This window comes from Notamacropus eugenii, chromosome 2, assembly GCF_028372415.1.
Source record: "Notamacropus eugenii isolate mMacEug1 chromosome 2, mMacEug1.pri_v2, whole genome shotgun sequence".
In the NCBI taxonomy this organism is placed as follows: Eukaryota; Metazoa; Chordata; class Mammalia; order Diprotodontia; family Macropodidae; genus Notamacropus; species Notamacropus eugenii.
In genome coordinates this window covers 376022296-376046128 of record NC_092873.1, presented here as the reverse complement: position 1 = coordinate 376046128, position 23833 = coordinate 376022296, and the positions used below count along the sequence as shown (strand labels likewise).

The 23833-nt window shown below is 37.5% G+C and overlaps 1 protein-coding gene across 7 annotated transcripts in view; it reads left to right on the top strand.

The window, feature by feature from the left end:
* Positions 1 to 23833, top strand: part of ACACA (acetyl-CoA carboxylase alpha) — a 268158-nt gene that overhangs the window by 27175 nt on the left and 217150 nt on the right. Inside the window, exon 1 of one of the 7 annotated variants that reach the window (XM_072646951.1) lies at positions 22188 to 22670. The exons of the other annotated variants lie outside the window; for them this stretch is intronic. Within the exon in view, the coding sequence (XP_072503052.1) occupies positions 22618 to 22670 (53 nt within the window). The 5' untranslated portion in view covers positions 22188 to 22617. Of the gene's footprint in view, positions 1 to 22187; positions 22671 to 23833 lie in introns of those variants that run through there. 7 annotated transcript variants of the gene reach the window in all.

Below are 23833 nucleotides of genomic sequence, written 5' to 3'. Positions count from 1 at the left end.
CGTGCTAATATAATAAAATGACAATTCTACCTAAATTAATTTACTTATTTAGTGCCATACCAATTAAACTATCAGACAATTATTTTCTAGAGCTGGATAAAATAATATCAAAATTCATTTGGGAAAACAAAAGGTCCAGAGTATCAAAGGGACTAATGAAAAGAAATGCTTGGGAAGGTGGCCTAGCGCTACCAGACCCCAAACTGTACTATAAAGCAGCAATTATCAAAACCACTTGGTATTGGCTAAGAAACAGAGAGGTAGACAAGTGGAATAGACTTGGCACTCAAGATGCAGTAGGCAAGGAATATAGCAACCTTCTGTTTGATAAACCCAAGGACCCCAGCTTCTGGGATAAGAACTCATTGTTTGACAAAAATTGCTGGGAAAACTGGATAACAGTGTGGCAGAAGTTAGGCACAGACCCATACCTGACACCGTACACAAGAATAAAGTCCAAATGGGTACATGATTTAGGTATGAAGATTGATACCATGAATAAACTGGAGAAGCAAGGAATAGTGTATTTATCAGATCTATGGAGAAGGGAAGAATTTTTTACTAAAGGAGAGATAGAAAGCATTATGAAATGCAAAATGGATAACTTTGATTACATTAAACTGAGAAGTTTTTGCACAGTCAAACCCAATAAAACCAAAATCCGGAGGGATGTAGTAAATTGGGAAAGAATTTTTACAGCTAAGCTCAGGGATAAAGGCCTCATTTCTAGAATATATAGAGAACTGACTCAAATGTATAATCATACAAGTCATTCCCCAATTGATAAATGGTCAAAGGATATGAACAGGCAATTTTCAGAGGAAGAAATTAAAGATATCTATAATCATATGAAAAAATGCTCCAAATCACTATTGATTAGAGTGATGCAAATCAAAACAACTCTGAGGTACCACATCACACCTATAAGATTGGCAAACATGACAGAACAAGAAAATGATAAATGCTGGAGAGGATGTGGGAGAGTTGGAACACTAATTCATTGTTGGTGGAGCTGCGAGAGCGCATCTCATTCTGGAGAGCAATTTGGAACTATGCCCAAAGGGCTACAAAAATGTGCATACCCTTTGACCCAGCAATATCGCTACTAGGACTGTATCCCCAAGAGAGAAACTATTTATTAGGATGGCATCAGAGCATGGAATCCAGACGAAAACAAGATCCTTGCTACAGTTTGGGATTGAAGTAGAGAAATAAGCCAGATTTCGGTGCTCACTTAAGTGGCATGGTCAGTAGCATAAGGCCTGGAAACTTCTCTGCAATTACCAAACTCATTCCTGCAGCACATGAATATCCTGTGACTGGTGTGGTCAGTGGTTACAGAAGTTGGTGGTACCATGTCTTAGTTATTAAGAAGCCTAGGGCTCTTTTGATTGGTTAAAAAAGCCATTTGAGATTAATCTCCAGGGTAAGTTATGTGGAGTAATTTTAAGGAATAAATTCAAGATGCTATATAAATTGACATATCAATATAATTTTTGAAAGCAAATTGACATATCAATATAAATCATTTATATTTAGACTTACTTTATAAAATCAGCTAATGTACTGTATATGAGCAAGTACATTTCTGAGAGAATATTAACTACCAGTAGTCTGGAGCCAGTAACATTCTGATGCTTTTAATAAATCTGTGATTTCATTATGGATACTTCCTCCATCATTGGACATTTGTTCCTCTTCTTTCTGTGGGATTTTTGTCCATGTTCTTCCTTAAATCCTTTACAGAACTTCTACCTAACACGACAGAGGACTTCCTCTAGGTCATATTATTTTGTGAATACCAGTGCAACCCTTGGGCTACCCATCGGTCGTTCTTCACTCTCACTCTTTGACTTACCTCCTTTTCTTGTCATACCTGTCATTGATGCCATTTCTTTAGTGTGAGTCATCATTGATGATATGCTGCAATTTATTTACACCCACTCTATGTCTCTTTATTGTCCTTTAGGTCAAACTGCAATTTTGTTTTTTGGGAGGTGGTTATGTCCCGTGCTTTGCAAGCGCTGAGTATCACCAGGAGCCTCTTGGTGGGAGATAGATTGCAGCTTGGAATAGTGTGGGACTTTTGAATGCTCTATGCTATTTCCCCAATGCCTTCCAGGTCACACTCTATTTTTTGTTCAATTCTGGGTCTGTCCCATTGTCCATCTGTTGGAAGATAGATATGTTACTGGTGGAATAACTCAGCCAGTCTAACTTCATGTTATAGTCTGAGCAGTATTCATTCCTTATTCACTTGGTTTTTCCTACGTGGATTCCTAGATCAGTTGTCTTTTAGTGACTGTATACTTCTGTAGTGTTTAAGGTTCGGTGTACATAGTACAGTGCCATTCATTTAGGAACATCTCCTCAGCCAATAATAGTAACAACTCATGTTTGTCTAGTGTAGAGGTTCCCAAACTTATTTGGGTCATTGCCCCCTGTCAAAAAAAAATTACTCAGTCCCCCCCTGGGAATCTACTTTTTTTAACTCTTGAGTGGCTTTTTTGAAATTTGTATCATTTCAAAAAATATATAAAATTTTTTTTAAAACGGTACATTTTAAATTTAATAATCTATTGTAAATTTGTGAGTTTTTTCCTGCATTGAAATTTTGATGATGCAATATTGTATCATGTAACCTTATAGTATTGTACTATAAACAAGTCATTAAACATGCATATTCCTGCTGAGGCGTGCTGGGCTTCCTGACAATGCATGACACGCTTGCTGCAGATACTTTCTTATTAAGATCTGTCAGCAGACTTAATGAGTAATCAGTTGTCACTTGCATTTTGTGTGTTTATTTGGAAAATTATGTGATCACTGTTACTTTAACTCCTTTACAGAATAAATGAAAATGTATGAACGTTTTTAAAAAATTTTCTTATTTCCTTATGCTTCTACTGCTCCCTTATTATTATTCAGCACCTCCCAATTGCACCTGAGGCTACTGTTGTCCCCCTGAATTGTTCCAGCCCCCCAGGGGCTGTCCACTTTAGCAACCTATGTTCTAGCACTTCACAATTTACGAAGTGTTTTAAGTTCAGAATGAATTTAAGAAAAAAGAAGAAGGCCCTCCATGGCTTGGTGAGGTTGTAGAACACTAAGCTTTATTTTATATATGTATGTATTTTTTTGTTTGAGCTTTTTTTTTTGCATATTGACAAATGTAAACCTCACTAATAACTGTCAGAGAACATGTGAGGCCACTCCGAGTATAAGTTAAGACTGAATTTGAATGATGTCTACTTACCACTTGGCTTATTTACTTTGATAATTGCCTTACTTACTGATACTTGCATATCAGAGTATCATAGGATTTACTCACATACACACACACTCTCACACTCTCTTTCTCTGTCTCACTCTTTCTCACTTACACACTCTGTTGGTGTAGTGTTATGGAGGATTTGTAGGATTATAGAATTTAAGGAATGGACAGAATGTTAAAAGTCCCACCTCCCTTGTAAGACAGGTTAGAAAAATGAAGTCTAGAGAGATGGAGTGACTGGCTCAAAGTAATAAGTGGCAGGCTCAGGATTCGAATACTGGTCCTTTGATGCCAGATCAGTTGATCTTTCTGTCACAGCTAGATGGATATCATTTGAGATTGAACCACAAACCTAAAAGGCAGTACAATTTCAGATCATCCCATGGTTGTCTAAATATAGCTAAATACAGTTGGAATTGCAATGATTTGTGCCTAGTACTTTAGGAAGAATTTAAATGAGGTGTCTACCTTTAAGGCATGTTACTGAAGTGTACTAAATTGGTTTACTGTTAGATTGGAAGAGGATTTGTCTTATATGGAGTATTTTCACATTTGGTCTTTGGGGCGAACAGGTTTTTGCACTTCTGTGTTGTAGGATTTTTATCTCTTGATGGTTGAAACACCTCCTAATTGTTTTGAAAAGGTACTTATTTCCTTAGAGCAGATGCTAAAAGTTTTTCAGTATTTTATTTTTTTAAAATTAAATTATTTTATTTGTTTTCAGTATTTTATATTGAATAAGTATCAACAAACTTTATGTGCATGAACTGCTGCCTTCTGTAGGTACATATTTTCAGTATAAATATCTGTTGAAATGTAAGAAAGGAATTTTCTTTTGACGGAGAGATAGTGGTTGAATTCACACTGCCGTTGCTTTGTATTCAGTTGTAATCTTTATCCTACTTTTGGTCTTTGGAATGGAGAGACACGTAATTTTTTCTCAATTATTTAGTATTTTATTTTTCCCCAGTTACACATGAAAACAATTTTTAACGTTTGTTTTTAAAACTTTGAGTTTCCAGTTTTCTCCTTCCCACCCTGGCCATTGAGAAGGCAAACAATTCGATGTAAGTTATGCATATGTAGTCATGCAAAACATTTCCATAATAGTCATCTTGTGAAAGAAAATAAAGACAAAAAAAAACCCCTCAAAAAAAATAAAGTAAAAAAAGTGTGTTTCAATGTATATTCAGACACCATTAATTCTTTCTCTGGGGATGGATAGCATTTTTCATCGTAAGTCCTTCAGAGTTATCTTGGATCATAATATTTCTGAGAATAGCTAAGTCATTCACAGCTGATCATCTTAAGGTATTATTTTCTTCAGTATTTTTTTGTGCCTCCTTTACCAAGCTGTTGACTTTTTTTTTCATGATTTTCTTGCAAGTTATGCTAGGAGGTTAAAAGCTTGTTTGGTGGCTTGCTTTCTTACTGGCCATGGGCTTTTTTTGTAGTTTTGGAATGGAAGAAATCACTTAATGTAGCTTCTCATTACTTTTTTTAAAAAAATTGAATTATTTTATTTGTTTTGAGTATTCGACAATCACTTCCATATATCTTAGATTTTTTTCCACTCCCTCCTCCTTATTCCCCCCTTCTTCCCCACTCCCTCCCTGAGATGGCGTACAATCTTATATAGGTTCTACACATACATTCCTGTTAAATGCATGTTGCATAGAAAAATTAAAATGAATGGGGAAAACCATAAAACAAAACCAAACATACCATAATGCAAAAGAAAATGGTCTGTATCTGTCTGAGATCCAATTCCATAGTTTTTTCTCTGGATATGGAAGATGTTTTGCCTCAAGAGTGCATTGGAAATTTTTTAAGTCCATGCATTTCAATAAAGTACTGTCTATCAGAAAAATTCCTTGCATACTGTGATTGTTGCTGTGTACAAAGTTCTCCTGGTTCTCATTGACTGTCTTGTTATTTGGTCTGGTATGAATTTCTGGATTTGGCTGGAGGAGGTATAGGGGAACTGGGAAATCCACATCTTAGCCATTTTGGCCATCTTGAACAAATGCCCATGTGAATGCTTTTCCAAAGTTTTTTAAATCTTTTTTCTTTTTCTTTTTTTTAAAAAAAATTTTTTCTTTATTTTTAACATTCTTTTCTTTTTAAATTTCAAGTTCCACATTCTCTCTTTTCCTTCCAACCCCTTTGATATCCATTGAAAACGCAAGCAATATGAAATCAGTTATTTGTGAAATCATGCAAAACATAATTTCAATTCTCTTTTCAGAGGTGGATAGCATTTTTTCATCATGAATCCTTTAGAATTATCTTAGATCATTGTATTGATCAGATTAGCCAAGTCTTAAACAATTGATCATCATTACAACATTGCTGTTTTCACAATGGCAGCATTGCTATTACTATGATCTGCCAGTTCTTTTCGCTTCATTTTGCATTAGTTTATATGGGCTTCCCATGTTTTTTGGGAAACCACTTCTCTCATTATTTCTTGTAACATAGTAGTACTCCATCACAATCATATGCCACAGCTTCTTTAGCCATTCTCCAATTGATGAGTATCCAGTTCTTTGTCATCACAAAAAGATCTGCTATAAATATTTTTCTATGTATGAGACCTTTTCTTTTTTTGATTCATGTCTCTGGGATACAGACCTTCTAGTGGTATTGCTGGCTCAAAGAATATGCACAGTTTTATAACTCTTTGGGCATAGTTCCAAATTCTTGATTGAATCAGTACACAACCCTATCAACAGTTCATTAGTGTACCTATCTTTTGCTCATCCCCTCTAGCATTTTGTCCTTTCTGGTAGTTGTGAAGTGGTACCTCAGAGTTGTTTTAATTTGCCTTTCTCTAAACAATAGTGATTTAGAGCATTCTTTCATATAACTATAATAGATAGCTTTGATTTCTTCTTTTGAAACTGCTTGTTCATTTCCTTTGACCATTTATCAGTTGGGGAATGACTCTTATTTCATATGTTTGACTCAGTTCTGTGCTTAGTATAACTTTGAGAAATGAGTTTTTTATCAGGGAAGCTTGCTGTAAAATTTTTTGATATTACATTGTTGTCTGTGGTACCTTTTAGCAAAATGTAGGTTTGCTGATTATCTCTTTTAATTAGATCTGGTTTTGCTTTTGCTTTGAGATTGTGATTGCTACCCTTGCCTTTTTTACTTTAGCTGAAGCATATTAGATTCTGCTTCAGCCCTTTATTTATTTATTTTTTTGATTTAATTTTTTTTTTTTGGTGATCAACTCCGTTTATTCCAGCTAGCTCACATACATATACAGTCTAGATTATGTGAACATTCCTAAATCTATACATTGAACCTATCACCTAACATTTTTCCTTATATGGATGTCTTCTCCACCGCGCACCCAGAACTGCACCTGGAATTGCCACGTTGCCAACAAGGACAAGACCCTTCCTCCTAGCGCCACCTAGTTCCACCCCTACTGATAAGCCCTTAGTTTACCTAGGCAGGCTCTTGGTGTAGCATCGTGCGATGGGAAGGGGTCGGCTCTAACTCATCCCATTACAGGTACTGGAGTTGTTTGCCATTTCCTTCTCCATTTCATTTTACATGTAAGGAAACTGAGACAAATAGGACTGAATGTCTTGCTCCAGGTGATACAGCTAGTAAGTGTCTGAGGTCAGATTTGAACTGAAACTAGCAGACAGCAGAGAAAGCTTCACCAGAGGAGCAGTGCAAACCTGGCAGTTTTACCAGCAGAAATGTACCAACAGTGGGACAGTGCAGGTTTAAGGTGAAATGTAAAATGCCCAGTTAGAATCTTATATCTTCTCTATATTCCGATGAGCCTACCAATCCATTACAACAACAGTCATAGGTTAAGCTACTGAATCCTGTTTTAAATTAGTTTGAAGTTTTGCTTTGCTTTGTTTTTTAAGTCGACTAGTGCTTGCTCCCATGTTTTTTATCGTGATGTTTTCAGCCATGTTGACAAATACTTTCAATGAGGATGAACACAGCATCAAGGTCAACTACCATATTGATGGTAAGTTCTTCCATTTGAAAAGGCTACAACCCAAGACCAAAGTGGAGGGAGTGTTGGTGCATGATTTTCTGTTTGCAGATGATTGTGCACTCAGTGCACTCTGAAGCTGAGATGTAACAAAGTATGGATCAATTCTCTGTTGCCTGTGCTAATTTTGGCCTAATAATTAACACCAAAAAAACACAGGTGCTCCATCAGCCACCACCACACCATCCATACTTGGAACCATTAGTTACAACAAAGGGAGAAGTTTTGAATGCTGTGGGTAAGTTCACCTACCTTGGTAGTGTACTTTCCAGGGATGTGCACATTGACAATGAGGTTGATGTACACATTGCCAGAGCTAGCTCAGTGTTTGGGAGGCTCTGAAGAAAGGTTTGGGAGAAAAGAAGTATTTGACTACCAGATTGAAGGTCTACAGAGCCATTGTGCTGACCTCATTGTTATGTGCTTGTGAAACATGAACAGTCTACCAGCGCCATGCCAGGAAACTGAATCGTTTCCATTTGAACTGTCTTAGGAAGATTCTGAGAATCACCTGGCAGGATAAAGTACCAGACACTGAAGTCCTTGCTTGAGCTGAGCTGCCAAATATTCAAACTATGCTTCAGAGAGCGCAACTCCAGTGGGCTGGCCACATTGTTCAAATGCCAAATGTACGCTTGCCAAAAGGACTATTTTATGGAGAACTTGCATGGGGCAGGCGATCACATGGTGGCCAGAAGAAATGATACAAGGACACTCTCAAGGTCTCTCTCAAGAACTTTGTATTTGACTGTGCAACATGGGAGACACTGGCACAGGACCACTCAGCATGGCATGCCCACATAAGAAAAGGTGCTGTGCTCTTTGAGCAAAGCAGAATTGAGACAGCACAAAGTAAATGCAGGATATGCAAATTTGGGATATCCACCCAAAATATTCAAAAGGACTATCTGTGCCCAACCTGTGGCAGAGCATTCCGAGCTCGCATTGGTCTGATCAGCCACAGTTGGACACACTGAAATGTCACTTTACAACGATGATATCATTTTGGTCCTCTTCGAAGATGAAGGACAATAACCAACCATTTTCCCCAAGGAGATAAACCACAGAAAGAAAAGTCCCATAGTTAGCAAAATATTCATAGCAGCACTGTTTGGGGTAAGAAAAAATTAAAAATAAAGTAGAGGATATGTATTGGGGAATAGCTGAATAAATTGCAGTATCTGAATGTAATAAAATGATTGTACCATGAATATTGCAGATATAAATAATTTAGAGAAGCAAGTAAATCATCCCTCTACTATATATGGAAAGATTTATCTGAACTGATACAGAGTTCAGCCCTTTATTTTAACAATGTATTTGTCTTTCTGTGTGTCTCTTGTAAACAACATATTGCTGGATTTCTTAATCATTCTGCTATCTGCTTCTGTTTTATGGGTAAACTCATCCCATTCACATTCACAGTTTTGGTTATAACTTGTGTATTTCCTTTTGGCCCCTTATCTTTCCCCCTCTCTCCCCCATCTCTTTTTCTTAATCCTTTTCACTTTATGATCCCTGGCTTTCTCTTATTCTCTTCTCCTCCTATTTCCCTACTGAGTAATTTACATTTCATGCACAACTCTGTGTGTGTGTGTGTGTGTGTGTGTGTGTGTATGTATGTGTGTACTTATATATCTATAAATGATATCTATATATATTCTTCCTTCTTCGAACCAATTCTGATGAGAATGATGCTGAAGCATTGCCTGCCATCTTTCATTTGCCCCTCCATTGTAAAAGCTATTCCTTGTGTACCTTTTTTATGTGACAATTTTCTCCATTCTACCTTTCATTTCCCCCTTCTCCCAGTGCTTTCTTCTTTCTTCCCCCTTCAATTTTTTTTTTTTTGAGATCATTCCAGCATAATCGAATCATTTGTGTCTTCTCTGTATACAAACTTCTTTTTTAACTGCCCTAATAATGATGTAATTCTTAGGAGTTACATGTATCACCTTTCCATATAGGAATGTAAACAGTTTAATTTTTTGAATCCCTTATGATTTCTCTTGCTTTTTTAACCTTTTATACTTCTCTTGAGTCTTTTGTTTGAATGTCACATTTTCTCTTCAGCTCTGGTCTTTTCATTAGGTATGCTTGAAATTTTTCTATTTCATTAAATAACCATTTATTCACCCTGAAGGATTACGCTCAATCTTGCTGGGTAGGTGCTTATTTGTTGTAAATTAGCTTCTTTGCCTTCTGGAATATCATTTTCCAAGCCCTTTGTTTCTTTAATATTGAAGCTGTTAAGTCCTGTGTAATCTTTCTGGCTTCTTGAAGTATTTTCTCTTTGACCTGGGAGCTCAGGAATTTAACCATAATATTCTTGGGAGTTTTTATTTTAAGATCTCTTTCAGAAGGTAGTAGGTTGATTTGTTCAGTTTCTGCATTTAAGATATTGCAGTAGTTTTCCTTCACAATTTTTAAAAATATGTTTTCTGGCTCTTCTTTCATTATGGCTTTCAGTTAGTCCAGTAATTCTTAAGTAATTTTTCCTTGATCTATTTCTCTGGTGACTTGTTTTTTTGATTATATATTTTACATCATCTTCTATTTTTTCATTCTTTTGACTTGATTTTATTGTTTCGTATTTTTATTGTTTAACAACTCTAATGGAGTCGTTAGCTTCCACTTGCCCAATTCCATTAAAATTTTTTTTAATTTAACTTTTTTTCCAATTAACATGTAAAAATTGTTCTCAACATTCACTTTTATAAGATTTTGAGTTTCAAATTTTTCTCCTTTCCTCCCCCCTCCCTATGATAGCAAGCAATTTGATATAGGTTATACATGTACAATCATGTTAAATGTATTTCCACATTTGTCATGTTGTGAAAGAAAAAAATAAAAGGGAAAAACCACAAGAAAAAAAAATCAAATTAAAAAAAGTGAAAATAGTATGCTTCAATCTGCATTTCTACTCTATAGTTCTTTCTCTGGATGTGGTTAGCATTTTCCATTATGAGTCTTTTGGAATTGTCTTGGATCATTTTATTGCTGAGATGAGCTAAATCTATCTTAGTAAATCATCTCACAGTGTTGCTGGTGATGTATACAGTGTTCTCCTGGTTCTGCTCACTTCACTCAGCATCAGTTCATGTATGTCTTTCCAGGTTTTTCTGAAGTCTGCGTGCTGATCATTTCTTTTTTTTAAATTAATTTATTTGTTTTCAGTTTTCCACGGTCACTTCCAAAAGTCTTAAATTTTCTCCCCCTCCTTTTTCCCTTCCTCCCTGAGATGGCATGCAGTCTTATATGGGTTCTACACACACATTCTTATTAAGTACATTTTTACATTAGTCATGTTGCATAGAAGAATTAAAACGAATGGGAAAAAGCATGAGAAAAATGAAGCCAAAACAAAATATAACAGAAAACAGAAGAGAAAATAGTCTGCTTCATTCTACGTTCTAATTCCATAATTCATTCTCTGGATGTGGGTGGCATTTTGCCTCAGGAATCCTTAGGGAATGTTTTAGGTGCTTGCATTGCTGTGGGGAGCTAAGTCTATCAGAAACTATCCTCGCACACTGTGGCTGTTACTATGTATAATGTTCTTCTGGTTCTGCTCATTTCACTCAGCATCAGTTCATATAAGTTTTTCCAGGCTTTTCTACAGTCCTTCTGGTCATCATTTCTTATAGCAACAATAGTATTCCATTACATTCATATACCACAACTTGTTTAGCCATTCCCCAGTTGATGGACATACTCTCAATTTCCAATTCTTTGCCACCAGAAAGAGTTGCTGTAAATATTTTTGTACATGTGAGTCCTTTCCTCTTTTTTCAGGATCTCTTTGGTTTACAGATCTAGTAGGGGTATTGCTAGATCAAAGGGAATGCACAGTTTTATAGCTCTTTCTGCATAGTTCCAACTTGCTCCTCCGAATAGTTGGATCAATTCACAGCTCCACCAACAATGCATTAGTGTCCCAATTTTCCCACATCTTCTCCAACATTTATCATTTTCCTTTTCTGTCATATTTGCCAATCTGATAAGTTTTAATTTACATTTTTCTAATCAATAGTGAGTTAGAGCATTATTTCATATGACTATAGCTAACTTTAATTTCTTCATTTGAAAACAGCCTTTTCATATCAATATCCTTTATCAATTGGAGAATGCCTTGGATTTTTATAAAATTTACTCAGTTCTCTCTATATATCTGTAATGGGGGTTAAAAATCTTCCTTGCCCATTCATAGTCCTCAGGTGGGGTTATTGAGGGAGGGTTGATTAGGGGTGGCTTGTTTCCTGTGAAGGCTCACACCTTTTGCTGATTGCTAATGAGGCCCAAAGTCGTGGGATTGTCTCCTCTGGCTCTGAAAAGCTATATATACTCTGAGGGGAGGTTTTGCTTTGGGGCTTAGTTTTGTGTGCCAGATGAGACTCTGGGAGGCTAAGCAGCCCCCTGGCTTTGAAAACCCAGATGTTGGTGCTTCCCTCTATGGTAGCCATGCATGTATGTATGTATGTATGTAATGATCAGACAGCTGGAAGCCTGTCTGTTGGTCCCTGTATGTTGAATGCAATTAAAGTGATTGTTGACCCTCAAAAGTTGCTTTTGCTTTTATAAATATAGATCTAAGAACTTCTGATAGCAGGGGCCCCTCTGTGTATGTTGCAGAAATACTGGCTATAAAAATTGTTTCCCAGGTTTGTCCTTCAAATTTTGATTGTATTGGCTTTGTGCAGAAACTGTTTAATGTAATCAAAATATCCATTTTGCATTTCATAATGTTCTCTATTTCTTGTTTGATCATAAATTCTTCCATTCTCCATAGATCTAAGAGGTCAACTATTCCTTACTTTCCTAATTTGCTTATGGTATCACCCCTTATGTCTAAATCTTGTACCCATTTTGACTTTATTTGGCATACAGTGTGAGAAGTTGGCCCTACTGTTTTCTAGTTTTCCCAGCAGTTTTTGTCAAATAGTGAGTTCTTATCCCAGATGCTATTGGGTTTATCAGTTGAATGCTATAGTCATTTTTTACTTTGACTGTACGTAGCCTATTCCATAGATCCGTTGCTCAATTTCTTGGTACCCAATAGTTTTGATGATTGCTGCTTTATATTGTAGTTTTAGATCTTGTCCATCTATTCCACCTTCCTTTGTATTTTTTCTTTTTCATTAATTCACATAATATTCTTGACCTTTTGTTCTTACAGATAAATTTTATTATTCTAGCTCTATCATATGATTTTTTGGTAGTTTTGTATGGCACTGAATAAGTAAATTAATTTTGGCAGAATTGCCATTTTTATTAGCTTGGCCTGCCCATGAACAGTTGATATTTTTCTAATGGTTTAGATTTGACTTTGTTTGTGTGAAAAGTGTTTTTAATTGTGTTTATATAGTTCCAGAGTTTATCTTGGCAGGTAGACTGTCAAATATTTTATATTGTCTACAGTTATTTTAAATTGAATTTCTCTTTCTATCTCTTGCTGCTGGGAATTTTTGGTAATATGTAGAAATGCTGATCATTTATGTGGGTTTATTTTATATCCTGCATGTTTGCTAAAGTTATTAATTATTTCAAGTAGTTTTTTAGTTGATTCTCTAAATATAACATCATATCATCTGCAAAGAGTGATAGTTTTATTTCTTCACTGCCTATTCTAATTCCTTCAATTTCTTTTTCTTTTCTTATTGCTAAAGCTAACATTGCTAGCACAATACTGAATAATAATGGTGATAATGGGCATTTTTGTTTCACCCCTCATCTTATTGGGAAAACTTCCAGCTTATCCCCCTCAGGGCTTCTTAAACTTTTCCCACTCCTGACCTCTTCAGTGCTTCTTAAGCTGTGGGTCATCATGACCCACAATTAAAGAAGCACTGATCCCCATTACATATAATGCTTGCTGATGGTTTTAGATAGATACTGCTTAACATTTTAAGGAAAACTGTTTATTCTTGTACTCTCTTTTAATAGGGATGGGTGCTGTAGTTTGTCAGAAGCTTTTTCCTGCTCCCATTGAGATAATCATGTAATTTCTGTTAGTTTTCTTGTTGATATAGTCAGTTTTGCTGATAGTTCTCCTAATATTGAAGCAGCCCTGCATTTCTGGTATAAATTCAATCTGATCATAGTATATTATCCTCTTGATAAATTGTGTAATCTCTTGACTAATATTTTATTTAAATTTTTTGCAACAGTATTCATTAGGGAAATTGGTCTATAATTTTCTTTATCTATTTTGACCCTTCCTAGTTCAGGTATCTGTACTATATTTTTATCATAAAATGAATTTGGTAGAACTCCTTCATCTGTTTTTCCAAATAGTTTACATAGGATTGGAATTAATTGTTCTTTAAATGTTTTGTAGAAATCACTTGTAAATCCATTTGGCCCTGGAGATTTTTGCTTAGGGAGTTCACTGATGGTTTGTTCAATTTCTTTTTCTAACATGGGATTATGTAAGTATTTTCTTTCCTCTTCTGTTAATCTGGGCAACTTATTATTTTTGTAAATACTCATCCATTTTACTTAGATTGTCAGATTTATTGGCACACAGCTAGGGAAATAGCTCCTAATTTGCTTCTGACCATCACCTTTTTGAATCTGCCCTTCCTTCTATCTGTCTACCATTTTTCTTTCCTTCTCCTCCTCCTACTTCTGGCCTTCCTTATTCCCTCCTATCTACCTCCCACCCCTTCTTCTTTCCCCTTTCCCCTCTTACTTCCCCATAGGGCTAGATAAATTTCTCTACCCAACTGAGTGTGTATGTTACTCCTTTGAGCCAAATCTCATGAGAATAAGGTTCGAACGATGTTCACCACCACCCCCTTCCCGTTATTGTAATAGGTCTTTTGCGCTTCTTTATGTGATATAATTTATTCTGTCTCCCCCTTTCCTATTCTCCCAGTGCAATCATTCTTTTTACCCTTTAATTTTTCTTTTTACATCAACGCATCAAAGTCAACTTATGCTGGTATCCTCTTATCTATATATACCCTTTCTAAGTCCCCTAAAAGAGATACAGTTTGCAAGAGTTACAAGTTTCATTTTCCCATGTAGGGATGTAAACAGTTTAACCTTATTGAATAACATTTTTTTCCTTTCTTGTTTACTTTTTTATGTTTTTCTTGAGTCTTGTATTTGAAAGCCATATTTTCTGTTCACCTCTGGTCTTTTCATCTGGAATTTGGTGAAATTAAATTATTATGAACAAATATGAATTAAAGTTCTCTATTTCATTGAATGTCTGCCTTTTCCCCTGAAAGATTATGCTCAGTTTTGCCAGGTAGTTGATTCTCGATTGTAATCCAAGCTCCTTTGCCCTCTGGAATATTATATTCTAAGATCTCAGATCCTTTAATGTAAAAGATACTAAGTCATGTGTACTCCTGACTGTGGCTTCTTGATATTGATATTGGATTGTTTCTTTCTAGCTTTATTTTCTCTTTTACCTGATAATTCTGGAATCTGGCTTCAATATTCCTTGGAGTTTTCATTTTGGGATCATTTTCAGGATGTCATCACTGGATTCTTTCAATTACTATTTCTTAGAGGCTTTTTTTGGAGGGGTGGGGGTAGCTATTTTCACTTTGTTGTCTTATTTTGGTTTTGTGTCTTGGCCTTCCCTGCCATCATAGTAGATTTTTATGGCCAAAATTTTTTTTTTTTGATGTTTACTATTTCATTACTCTGACCTTTATGTTAAAGTTTGATTCTGCACTGTTCAAAGCTTTAGGCCTTTCTGTATTGCTCTTTTTAGAACTAGTTCTGTCGGGGTCTTGCAAGCTCTTGGTGCTTCCATGATGGTGTAATCCTGGGAAGAGTATGATCACTGCCTTTTTGGTCTGCCCTCTGGTCCTTACCAAGTAAGGGACCCTGTTTCCTTGCAGCTGCGTGCTAGTGCTCTGCTCTGGTCCTGTGAGAAGGGCGCTGTCTCCCTTGTGACCAACTACCACTGCTCTTCTCTACTCTTTAGCTGCAACTTGGAACTGCACATGGGCAGTAGAGCTGCCAGGCAGCACCAGTCGTACCCAGTGCCAGCAAAGGGTCTGTTGAAATCTCTTTGGTGAGCAATTGGACGACCCTCTTGCTGTGTGTGGGCTGAGAACTTCTGAAGCTGTTGCTGCTATTGCCAATTCCTTGTCCTCTGGACATACCTTTATCATACCTCCCTACTGGTGTTACAGACTTCCCTTTCCTGTCTCTTAAGTTTTCTTAGGCTAGAAAAATATCTCACCCTGACGTTTTGTTAGCTCTGCTGCTTCAAAATTTGATTTTAAGTATTATTTTAATGTTGTTTGGAGGAGAATGTTAGGAGAGTTCAGTTGGTTGGCTTTCCCTTATCCACTACCTTGGCTATGCCTCTCACCTTCATTTTTAAGAACCCTTAAGACCTGAATGTGGAGAAAGCTAGTTTTGATTTGGGGTACATGATCTATTCTGGTTTCCTAGGATATGGACATTTGGAAATATTTTTCTCTCATGGTTTGGTTTTCTTAGCACTTTTGAGTTTTGCCTGAGGGTCTGAATACTTTTGTCTATCTTTTGGAACTTAATTTTCCCCTCCTCTTACATTTCTCCAACCTCTTAGTTCTTACTGTGGCTGATTTGTTCTTTTTCTTAGGTACTTATTAAGTACTGGAACTTGTTCTTTTACTGAGGGCAGGATTTTCTTCCTCTTTTGACTTTCTGACCATCTTTTCTTTCTGTGCAGCAATTTTAAGCTGTGCCATTGGATCAGCCAATTCAAGGACAGCTAGTGTATGCTTCTAGTGGAACTTCTTTCATGTAGGTAGCAGTTTGTTGTAGTAAAATTGTGTGTTCTAATTAGGATATGACCTCTTAAGAACTTAGAGATCTTTTAGTTCAGCTTCCTTGGTTAACAGATGACAAATATGAGGCACAGTAATGATATAATTTGCCTAGTGTCATAGCAGGTTAATTGTGTAGTTGTGACGGAACCCAGTTCTCTCAACTCTCAGTGCAATGCTATTGTAGTATATCATGTGGTTCTTATAAATTTTCCCTCTCCTACTTTTTAGATATGTGTAGTCCAAAGTGATGGTTCACTTTTGTTAAGGAATCAGTTATTAGTTGTCAACTATAATATATCTGACTAATTTCATGGACTTGTCTCTTTAATTATTATATCCCTTACTTTGCCACAACCAGGAAGAAACATAAAAGTTAACATGATGCATAAACCTAAATTTCTCAAGTTTTGCTTGTTGAATATTTTGCATTTTTAGGTCAGCTCTACTTCTTGCCCCTCTGTCCCCTAGAGTTAACCAATTTTGGGTATCCCATGTACTCTTCTGATAACTGATCCATTCTTTTTTATCCTTTTAGACTTAGACCTTTCTTTCACTGTCCTTTAAGGGAGGTCCTGTGAAGATCCTTCTTGGGACATCCCTTGGGAGCTTCCCTTTGGCCTTTATTCAGTTAAATTTAACATGGTTTTATTAAATGCCTGCTAGATGCCAGATACTGTGCTAGGTATTTAGGATACAAAATCAGAAATTTTGTATACAAAAATACAAAATCAGGCTTTATTCTCAAGAAGCTTACATTCTATTTGGGGAAGAAACAGACACAAATAGGTAAATGAAAAAAAGCTAAATAGTTTGTGGTATTGGAGCACTAACAGTGGGGGGAATTTAGAAAAGCCCTCTGTGGGGGCTGAGCCTTGAGAGGAGATAGTGCTTCCAAGAAATGAAGATAAGGACTGAGGGCATTCCAGGTAGCAGAAAACCTGTTCACAGATTCAGAGGTGGGAGATGGATTATTGTGTATGGGGAACAGCAAGTATGTCAGTTTTTCTAAAACATAGAAGAGAAGTGGAGTTGAGAGGGAGTAAGGTGAAATTACATCAGAATGAAAGATTGGAGACAGTGTGAAGAGTTTGAAATCCAAACAGAAGAATTTGCATTTGGTTCTGCAAGCAGTAGATGAGGAGTTACTGAAGTTTTTTGAGCAACTGGAGGGTAGATACTTGAAGCAAGGAGACTATTTTGGGAGCTATTAAAGCAGTCTCTGAAAGAGATGATGAAGGCATGAACTAGTGTGGAAGCCAAATGAAACCAAATAAAATGTTGTGAAGATAGAACTGAGAAGATTTGGCAAGTGGTTTGATAAAAAGGCAAGACAGAAAGAAGCATTAGGCATGACTATGAGGTTCTGAACCAACCTTGGCAATTAGGAGGATGTTGATGACCTTGAAAGATAAAAGGAAATTCAAAGGAGGAGGAAAGATAATTTTTTTTGGTTATATATTTTCTGAACGCTCATTTCAGTCCCAATTCAGGTTGAGATTGTATGGCAGGGAGTTGGTGATGCAGAACTGGAGAGATATGAGGGCTGCTTGTAGATTGGATATTTGTCTACCTAGACATGATATCTGAACCCATGGAACCTATTGAGATCATTGAGAGGCACTGTAGAAAGTGAGTAAGGACAGAGTCCTGGGCTGTGCTTGCTCACGGTGGAGGGGATGTGGATGATGAGTCAGCAAAAAAGATAATCAACAAACATTTATTAAGTATCCACCATGGTTAGGCACTGTTTTAGGGGCTGAGGATACAAAGACAAAAATGAAACGATCTGCTCATAAAGAAGTTGCATCCCATTCTGGAAATGACACGTACATATATAAGTACATATATATGTGTGTGTGTATGTGTATATGTACATAAGCACATATACTTGTATAATGCATGCGTGTGTATGTGTGTATTTTGGAACATAACTGTGGATTGGTGTAGAAAATACCTGATGAGGAAGAAAGTTCCTCTGCAAATATAGGTTACCATCTGCTCTGCAATTAACAGTCTTCAAGTTGCCCATTATATATGTAAAATATATGATACTCTATAACTTTTTTTGGGAGGCACTAGCATGTCAGAAATGGGGATCAGGATCAGGAAGGGCTTTTTGTAGGAGAAAGCATTTGAGCCGAGCTTTGGAAGAAGCTTGGAATTCTAAGAAGAACAAAGGAGATTGAGATGGTCATATCACAGCAGGATCAGGAGCGAACATTCATGAAGATGACAGTGAGGTGGCACTGTGTATAGTGTGCTGAGTCTGGAAGCAGGAAGACCTTCAGTTCAAATCCATTCTCAGACATTTATGAACTGTGTGATCCTAGTCACTTAGCCCTAGTCTCCTCATCTCTAAAATGGGGATAGTAGCAGGATCGAATGAGATTGTAATTGTAAAGTACTTAGCATAGTGCGTGGCACATGGTAAGCATTATATAAATGTTAGTTATTAGTAGTAGCAGTATAAAAATCTAAGAATAAAAGTGTATATAGGAGAAGGAGGTGGCCAGATGCTCCAGTGTCAAATGCTCCAGAGGGGTCAAGAAGGATGATGATTGAGAAAAAAGAATTTATATTGATCAATTAAGAGATGATGGTGACCGTGGAGAGCAGTTTCATTTGAGTGGTGTGTTTGGAAACTTTATTGTAAAGTGTTTGAGAAGTGAGTGGGAAGGATAGACTGGAGGAGACAATGAGTGTAGATTGCTTTTTTCTAAGAGTTTGGCTGTGAAAGGGAAGGAGAGATGTAGGATGATAGCTTGTGGGGCAGCATAATGGGGTGAATGAAGGTGTTTTTTTTTTTTTTTAAATTTATTTGTTTTCAGTTTTCAACAATCACTTCCTTAAGTTTAAAATTTTCTCTCCCTCCCCGAGATGGCATGCAATCTTATATGGGTTCTACACATTCTTATTAAACACATTGTCACATTAGTCATGTTGAAGTTTTTTTGTTTTTTGTTTTTGAGAATGAGAGAGATGTGGGCATGTTTGTGGAAAGCAGGAAAGGAACCATTGGATATAGATAGGTTAACAGTTTGAAAGAGGGATAGAAAATGAGACAAAATAAGAAATATTCAAAGGAGCAAGGTGCTGAGCTGGACAGGAGCTGATGGCCAAATGCTGTTGACAAGGGAGAGTGATTGGATGGCAGAAAACTTGCTGTCTGCGCCCTGGGCTTGGAACAGGCCTAGAGGTTAGGAACTGCACGTCAAGAGGTTGAAGTTCATTGTCTGATTCCTTCTGGAATGCGATATCATCCCTTAAAGCTACCTCCAACAGATCTTTGATTTGCATGAACTTTGGTATTCCCTCTCTTGTCCATTCCAGCGCCTTTTATCTGAAGGTCAAGACTCAAAATGCAACTTAAACTAGTCTAGAAAAGTCTATAGTTCCTTAGCACCCTTTTGCTCCCCCCTACCCCTGATATATTAAAATCTCATAATAGTTGCAAAACTCTCTTATTCTGACAGAAACAACATCTTTTGTTGTACTTTTTTAGTAATTAATATGTAACTGCGATACAAAGGAATGTATTCAATGCCTTTGGATGAGTTAAATTTAAGTAATTAAGCAGTGGAACAATGAACTATAATAACTGGCTTTCTGACAGGAAGTAATTTTTATTCCAGTGGATTGTATGTAAGCATCTTACATTTGAGTCTTTGACCAAGTGTTACATCCATTGAAAGGTTGGTAGTACATTATATTCTGTTTTATAGGTAGGGAAGATGAGACTGAGTTTTGGTCTAGTTTGTTTCAGTTTGGTTTTGTACCCATCGTTCTGTCTCTGTATGTTGTGGTGTGACTGATGAACAAGATAGCCAAAAGCTGCTGAATGGACCTTGTTTCTGTTTTTATGCTTAGTTTCCTCCTGAAATTTTGTGGATTTAAGGGAGCCATTGCAAGAGGTACATGTCTGAGCCAAGTTTCATTCCTGCTTGTAAAAGGCCTAATGTACAAGAAAAATGTGTGTGTGTGTGTGTGTGTGTGTGTGTGTGTGTGTATGTGCTGCAGTATATCTCAGACTGCATTGCAACCAAACCAGCTAATGCATCACTGTCTTTGGGATAAACTGCTACGTCATCTTTGGTGCTTTTGGCATGTTACAATGCTGGAAACAGTGTGGGCTCCTAACTGGAATTTGTGTCAGGTATGTATTTGCCCATATGTTCATCGTGGATGAGGATAGGGTACCTGTGAACTAGGAGACTTCACTGTGGGGCTGTCTTTCCTGTATCCTGTCATCACAGATGAGAATTTAGGAAGCAGTTGCAAATGAGGAGAGACCTCAGTTTTGTGTTTGGGATTCGTGGTAGACAGGGCTGTTCTTTTGCCTTTGCCTTTGAATAAGCATATTTTTAAAAGGAGGGAGGGCAAGAGGAATGCTGTTGTGTGTGTGTGTGTGTGTGTGTGTGTGTGTGTGTGTGTGTCTGTCTGTCTGTGTGTGTCTGTCTGTCTGTGTGTGTGTGTGTGTCTGTGTGTGTGTGTGTGTGTGTGTGTGTCTGTGTGTGTGTGTATTCATGAGTACATTCCCTGATGTGCGAAATGACCTGCTTTTATTCTGCAATCAGTCGTTCATTGGCTTCCAGGATGTTGGACTCACTGTAACAAAGACAGTGAGTGATTTTAATACAAACTGTTTACCTTGGGGATATGTGTGTGTGTGTGTGTGTGTGTGTGTGTGCATGCATGTAAGAGAGAGAGAGAAAGAAATCAGACTATTGCTGGTTCTGTGGCCACAAAAGCCCTCATACTGTATTCTTGGCAGCCTAAGCAGTAGAGAGTAGAGAGACTTGAGGTGGAGACTGACTGGATTGTAGGCAGACTTCCCTTACTTGCCAGACTGGTTCTTCTGAGATATATGTAGGGAGGAAGGACATTTGACTGACAGACCACACTTATCAAGCTCTGTGACATGCTGTCTTTTTAATCATCCTCAGTGTCTAAGCACAGTGCCTTGCACATAATACATGTTTATTAAATTTGTTGAATGACTGTTGCAAAGTGGCTGATAGAAGTAGCATGAAAAGCCAGGGACCTCCTTCTTTGCTTATGACTGATGATCATGGAGGGGTGGTCAAGACTAGGTCTTTTTTTAACCTAAAATGATGATCTTTGTCTAATTGTGGTCTCATTTGTACCTCATGTCTGTTGCAGACCTGGCATATCTTAGAGTATTGGTATCTGATTAGCAAAAAACTGCATTTTTAAGTGTTCTTGATAGATGGTTTTTCTGAGCAGCCTGATGGTACCCGGGGAAGGAATGGAATGGCAATGTTACCTCTGCTGAATTGGCTAGTGTCGGTGACTAGCAAATAATGGCCTAGCCCTGGGCGGGTGTTTTCCAAGTCAGTGGTTGGCCAGGCCCTTTGTGTTTCTTTTCTGACACTAGGTGGCGCTGCCTCTTTGAAGCTTCTGTTTGACATTTGACAGATAAATGATTTCTTTTTAGGGCAGGGTTTCTTCCTTTCTCACTTAACTATGGATTTGTGCTTTTGTCTGCCTCCTGAAAGGAGCCTGTCAGAGTGTGTTCACTTGGTTTTATATGCATATAACCTTATTCCATCTAGATATCCACGTGCCTATTCCAGCTGTATTTCCAGACAAGATTCTTCTTCCCTGTTTAAACTAGTTTGGGTCTGTTCCTCTGAAATATGTCCCTGGGGTTTCTTTTCCTCATCTAAATTGCTCCTGCAGCACCATCTATTGCAACTACTTCACATTCATTTTTACTGGCTTCAGTGTTTCTGCCCACAGGGTCTTAGCTTATGACAGTTGTTATTTAAAAAACTCTCCTGGGGGTGTTTGTCCCCCTACATCAGTGGAACATGCCCTGGTTTAGCAGTTGTTTGTCTTGTTCAAAGTTATGTAGTCTTTGAATGGGCCTTTGTTATCTCTGACCTAGTGTTCTAGTTTTCCATGGACTTTGAGAGTCCTTTTTTTCCTCTAACTTTACCTGCTTAATGCTTAATTATCTTTCTATGGGTTCCTGGATGCTCTTATTTGCTCTGAGTGGTTCCTGCCCTTTTAAACTTTGCCTTTCTTGTTTCTCTCCCTGGATCCATGCCTGTCATGTGCTCTTGGCAGCCAGGGAAGGTTGTGGAGGTTTGTTCTGGTGGCTGTTAGGAGAGAGTGACCGCTGCTGAGACATGTCTGTTGCAGCAAGAACAGAGCTCTCAACCCTGCTTTCTAGTTACATAATCTTTCGTATTTTCTCCCTTCCCTATCAGCCCCTCTGGGAAGTCGACTAACTCTTGTGAGTCAAATATTTGGGGAAATACACTCACGGGAAAGAGGTGAGGAAATACCAGAATAAGGGACAAAGCCATAAAAGCTGTTGTTTGAAGCAGTCTACAAGTATTGTTACTTCAGTCTGTCCAGCAGAGGACCCAGGAGGAAGGCAGGGCATGCATGATCTCTGTCCTGCTGGGTTTTAAGCAGGTCTAACAGGAGGGAGGAGGAGCTGCAGCTTGTGTTTACAAGGCAGAAATCTGAAGAAAAATCTGCAAGCCCTTTGCTAGATTGTTATGGAGAATTCTGCAGAGGAAAATAAAGAAATGAGGTATCACATGCTCCAAAGGTAAGATCTCAGTTGCATCTTTGGGGGGGGTGGGGTATGAGTGGCACACTTGAAAAAAAAAAGAGATTTTTGGCTAATGATGGCTGATCTCTGAACTGGGGATAGATTTAATTAGTTCTTGAATCCACTGACTTGATGGAGAGTATGAATCCTATTTAGGACAAAATATAGCTTAAAAATAGACAAATACGTCCAGAGAATCTGCTCTTGACTTTCTAGAAAAACTATTTTTCCCTAGAATATGTATGGATTTGAGACAAGGATCTATTAATATGTTTAGCATTGCAGTAGTATAGAAAGTAAAGCCATAGCTTCCAGAGCTGGCTTTGTGGCACAAAGTGGTGCTCACTGGATTTGGTTGTTTTTGCAGGACACAAGTCTTCTTTTGAATGTATCCGTGAGGTAGTCCTTTTATGAGGAAGGGACACCAGTGGCTTACAGTTGTATATGGATTGCTGCTGTACTTTGTGGTGATGGCTTTGTGCAGTTGCTGCAGCCTTTTAAACTGGGTGTCTGGAGCTCTGGAAAGATGGCTGTGACAGTTGGTAGTGACATGCTATGGAGCTTTCTGTGCCTGAACTCCTGTGTTTTAGAGATTTCTTTATTTTTACTTTGGAACTCAGGTTGGTGCCAGTTAGCTGAAACTCTTGTAGGTACATCCTTTCCAGAAGGAGGACCTAGAAGTTGACATAGCCCAGTTTTCTCTGTGATTTTGTCCCCTCTTCCAATAGATAAGGATCATTGACTCCAGTTCTAAAACTTGCTTTCAGACCACCTGTCTCATTTTTCTGAGAGGCTTTGTGGTTTAGTGGAAAGACTTGTATTAAGAAAGACCTTCCTGGTTTTGAACACTCAAGAGAGTCAAGAGACTCTCACAGTTTCTAGTCACTGAGGCTCAAAATGTTATTTTTATTACTGGTTTATGGTCATGGGCAACACACTTAGCCTTCATATACTTCAGTGTCCTCCTCTACAAAATAGTGATTATCATGTCGATCATACTTTTCTCAAGGTTGTCAGGTTCAAATGAGATAATGTGTATAAAACACTTTGTAAGCCACAAAATGCCATGTAAATGTCAAATATTGTTATCATTAAGGGACAATTGTATTATATTAAATAGAGAGGCAGACAAGACCAGGAAGGCAAATTGAGATTAGATT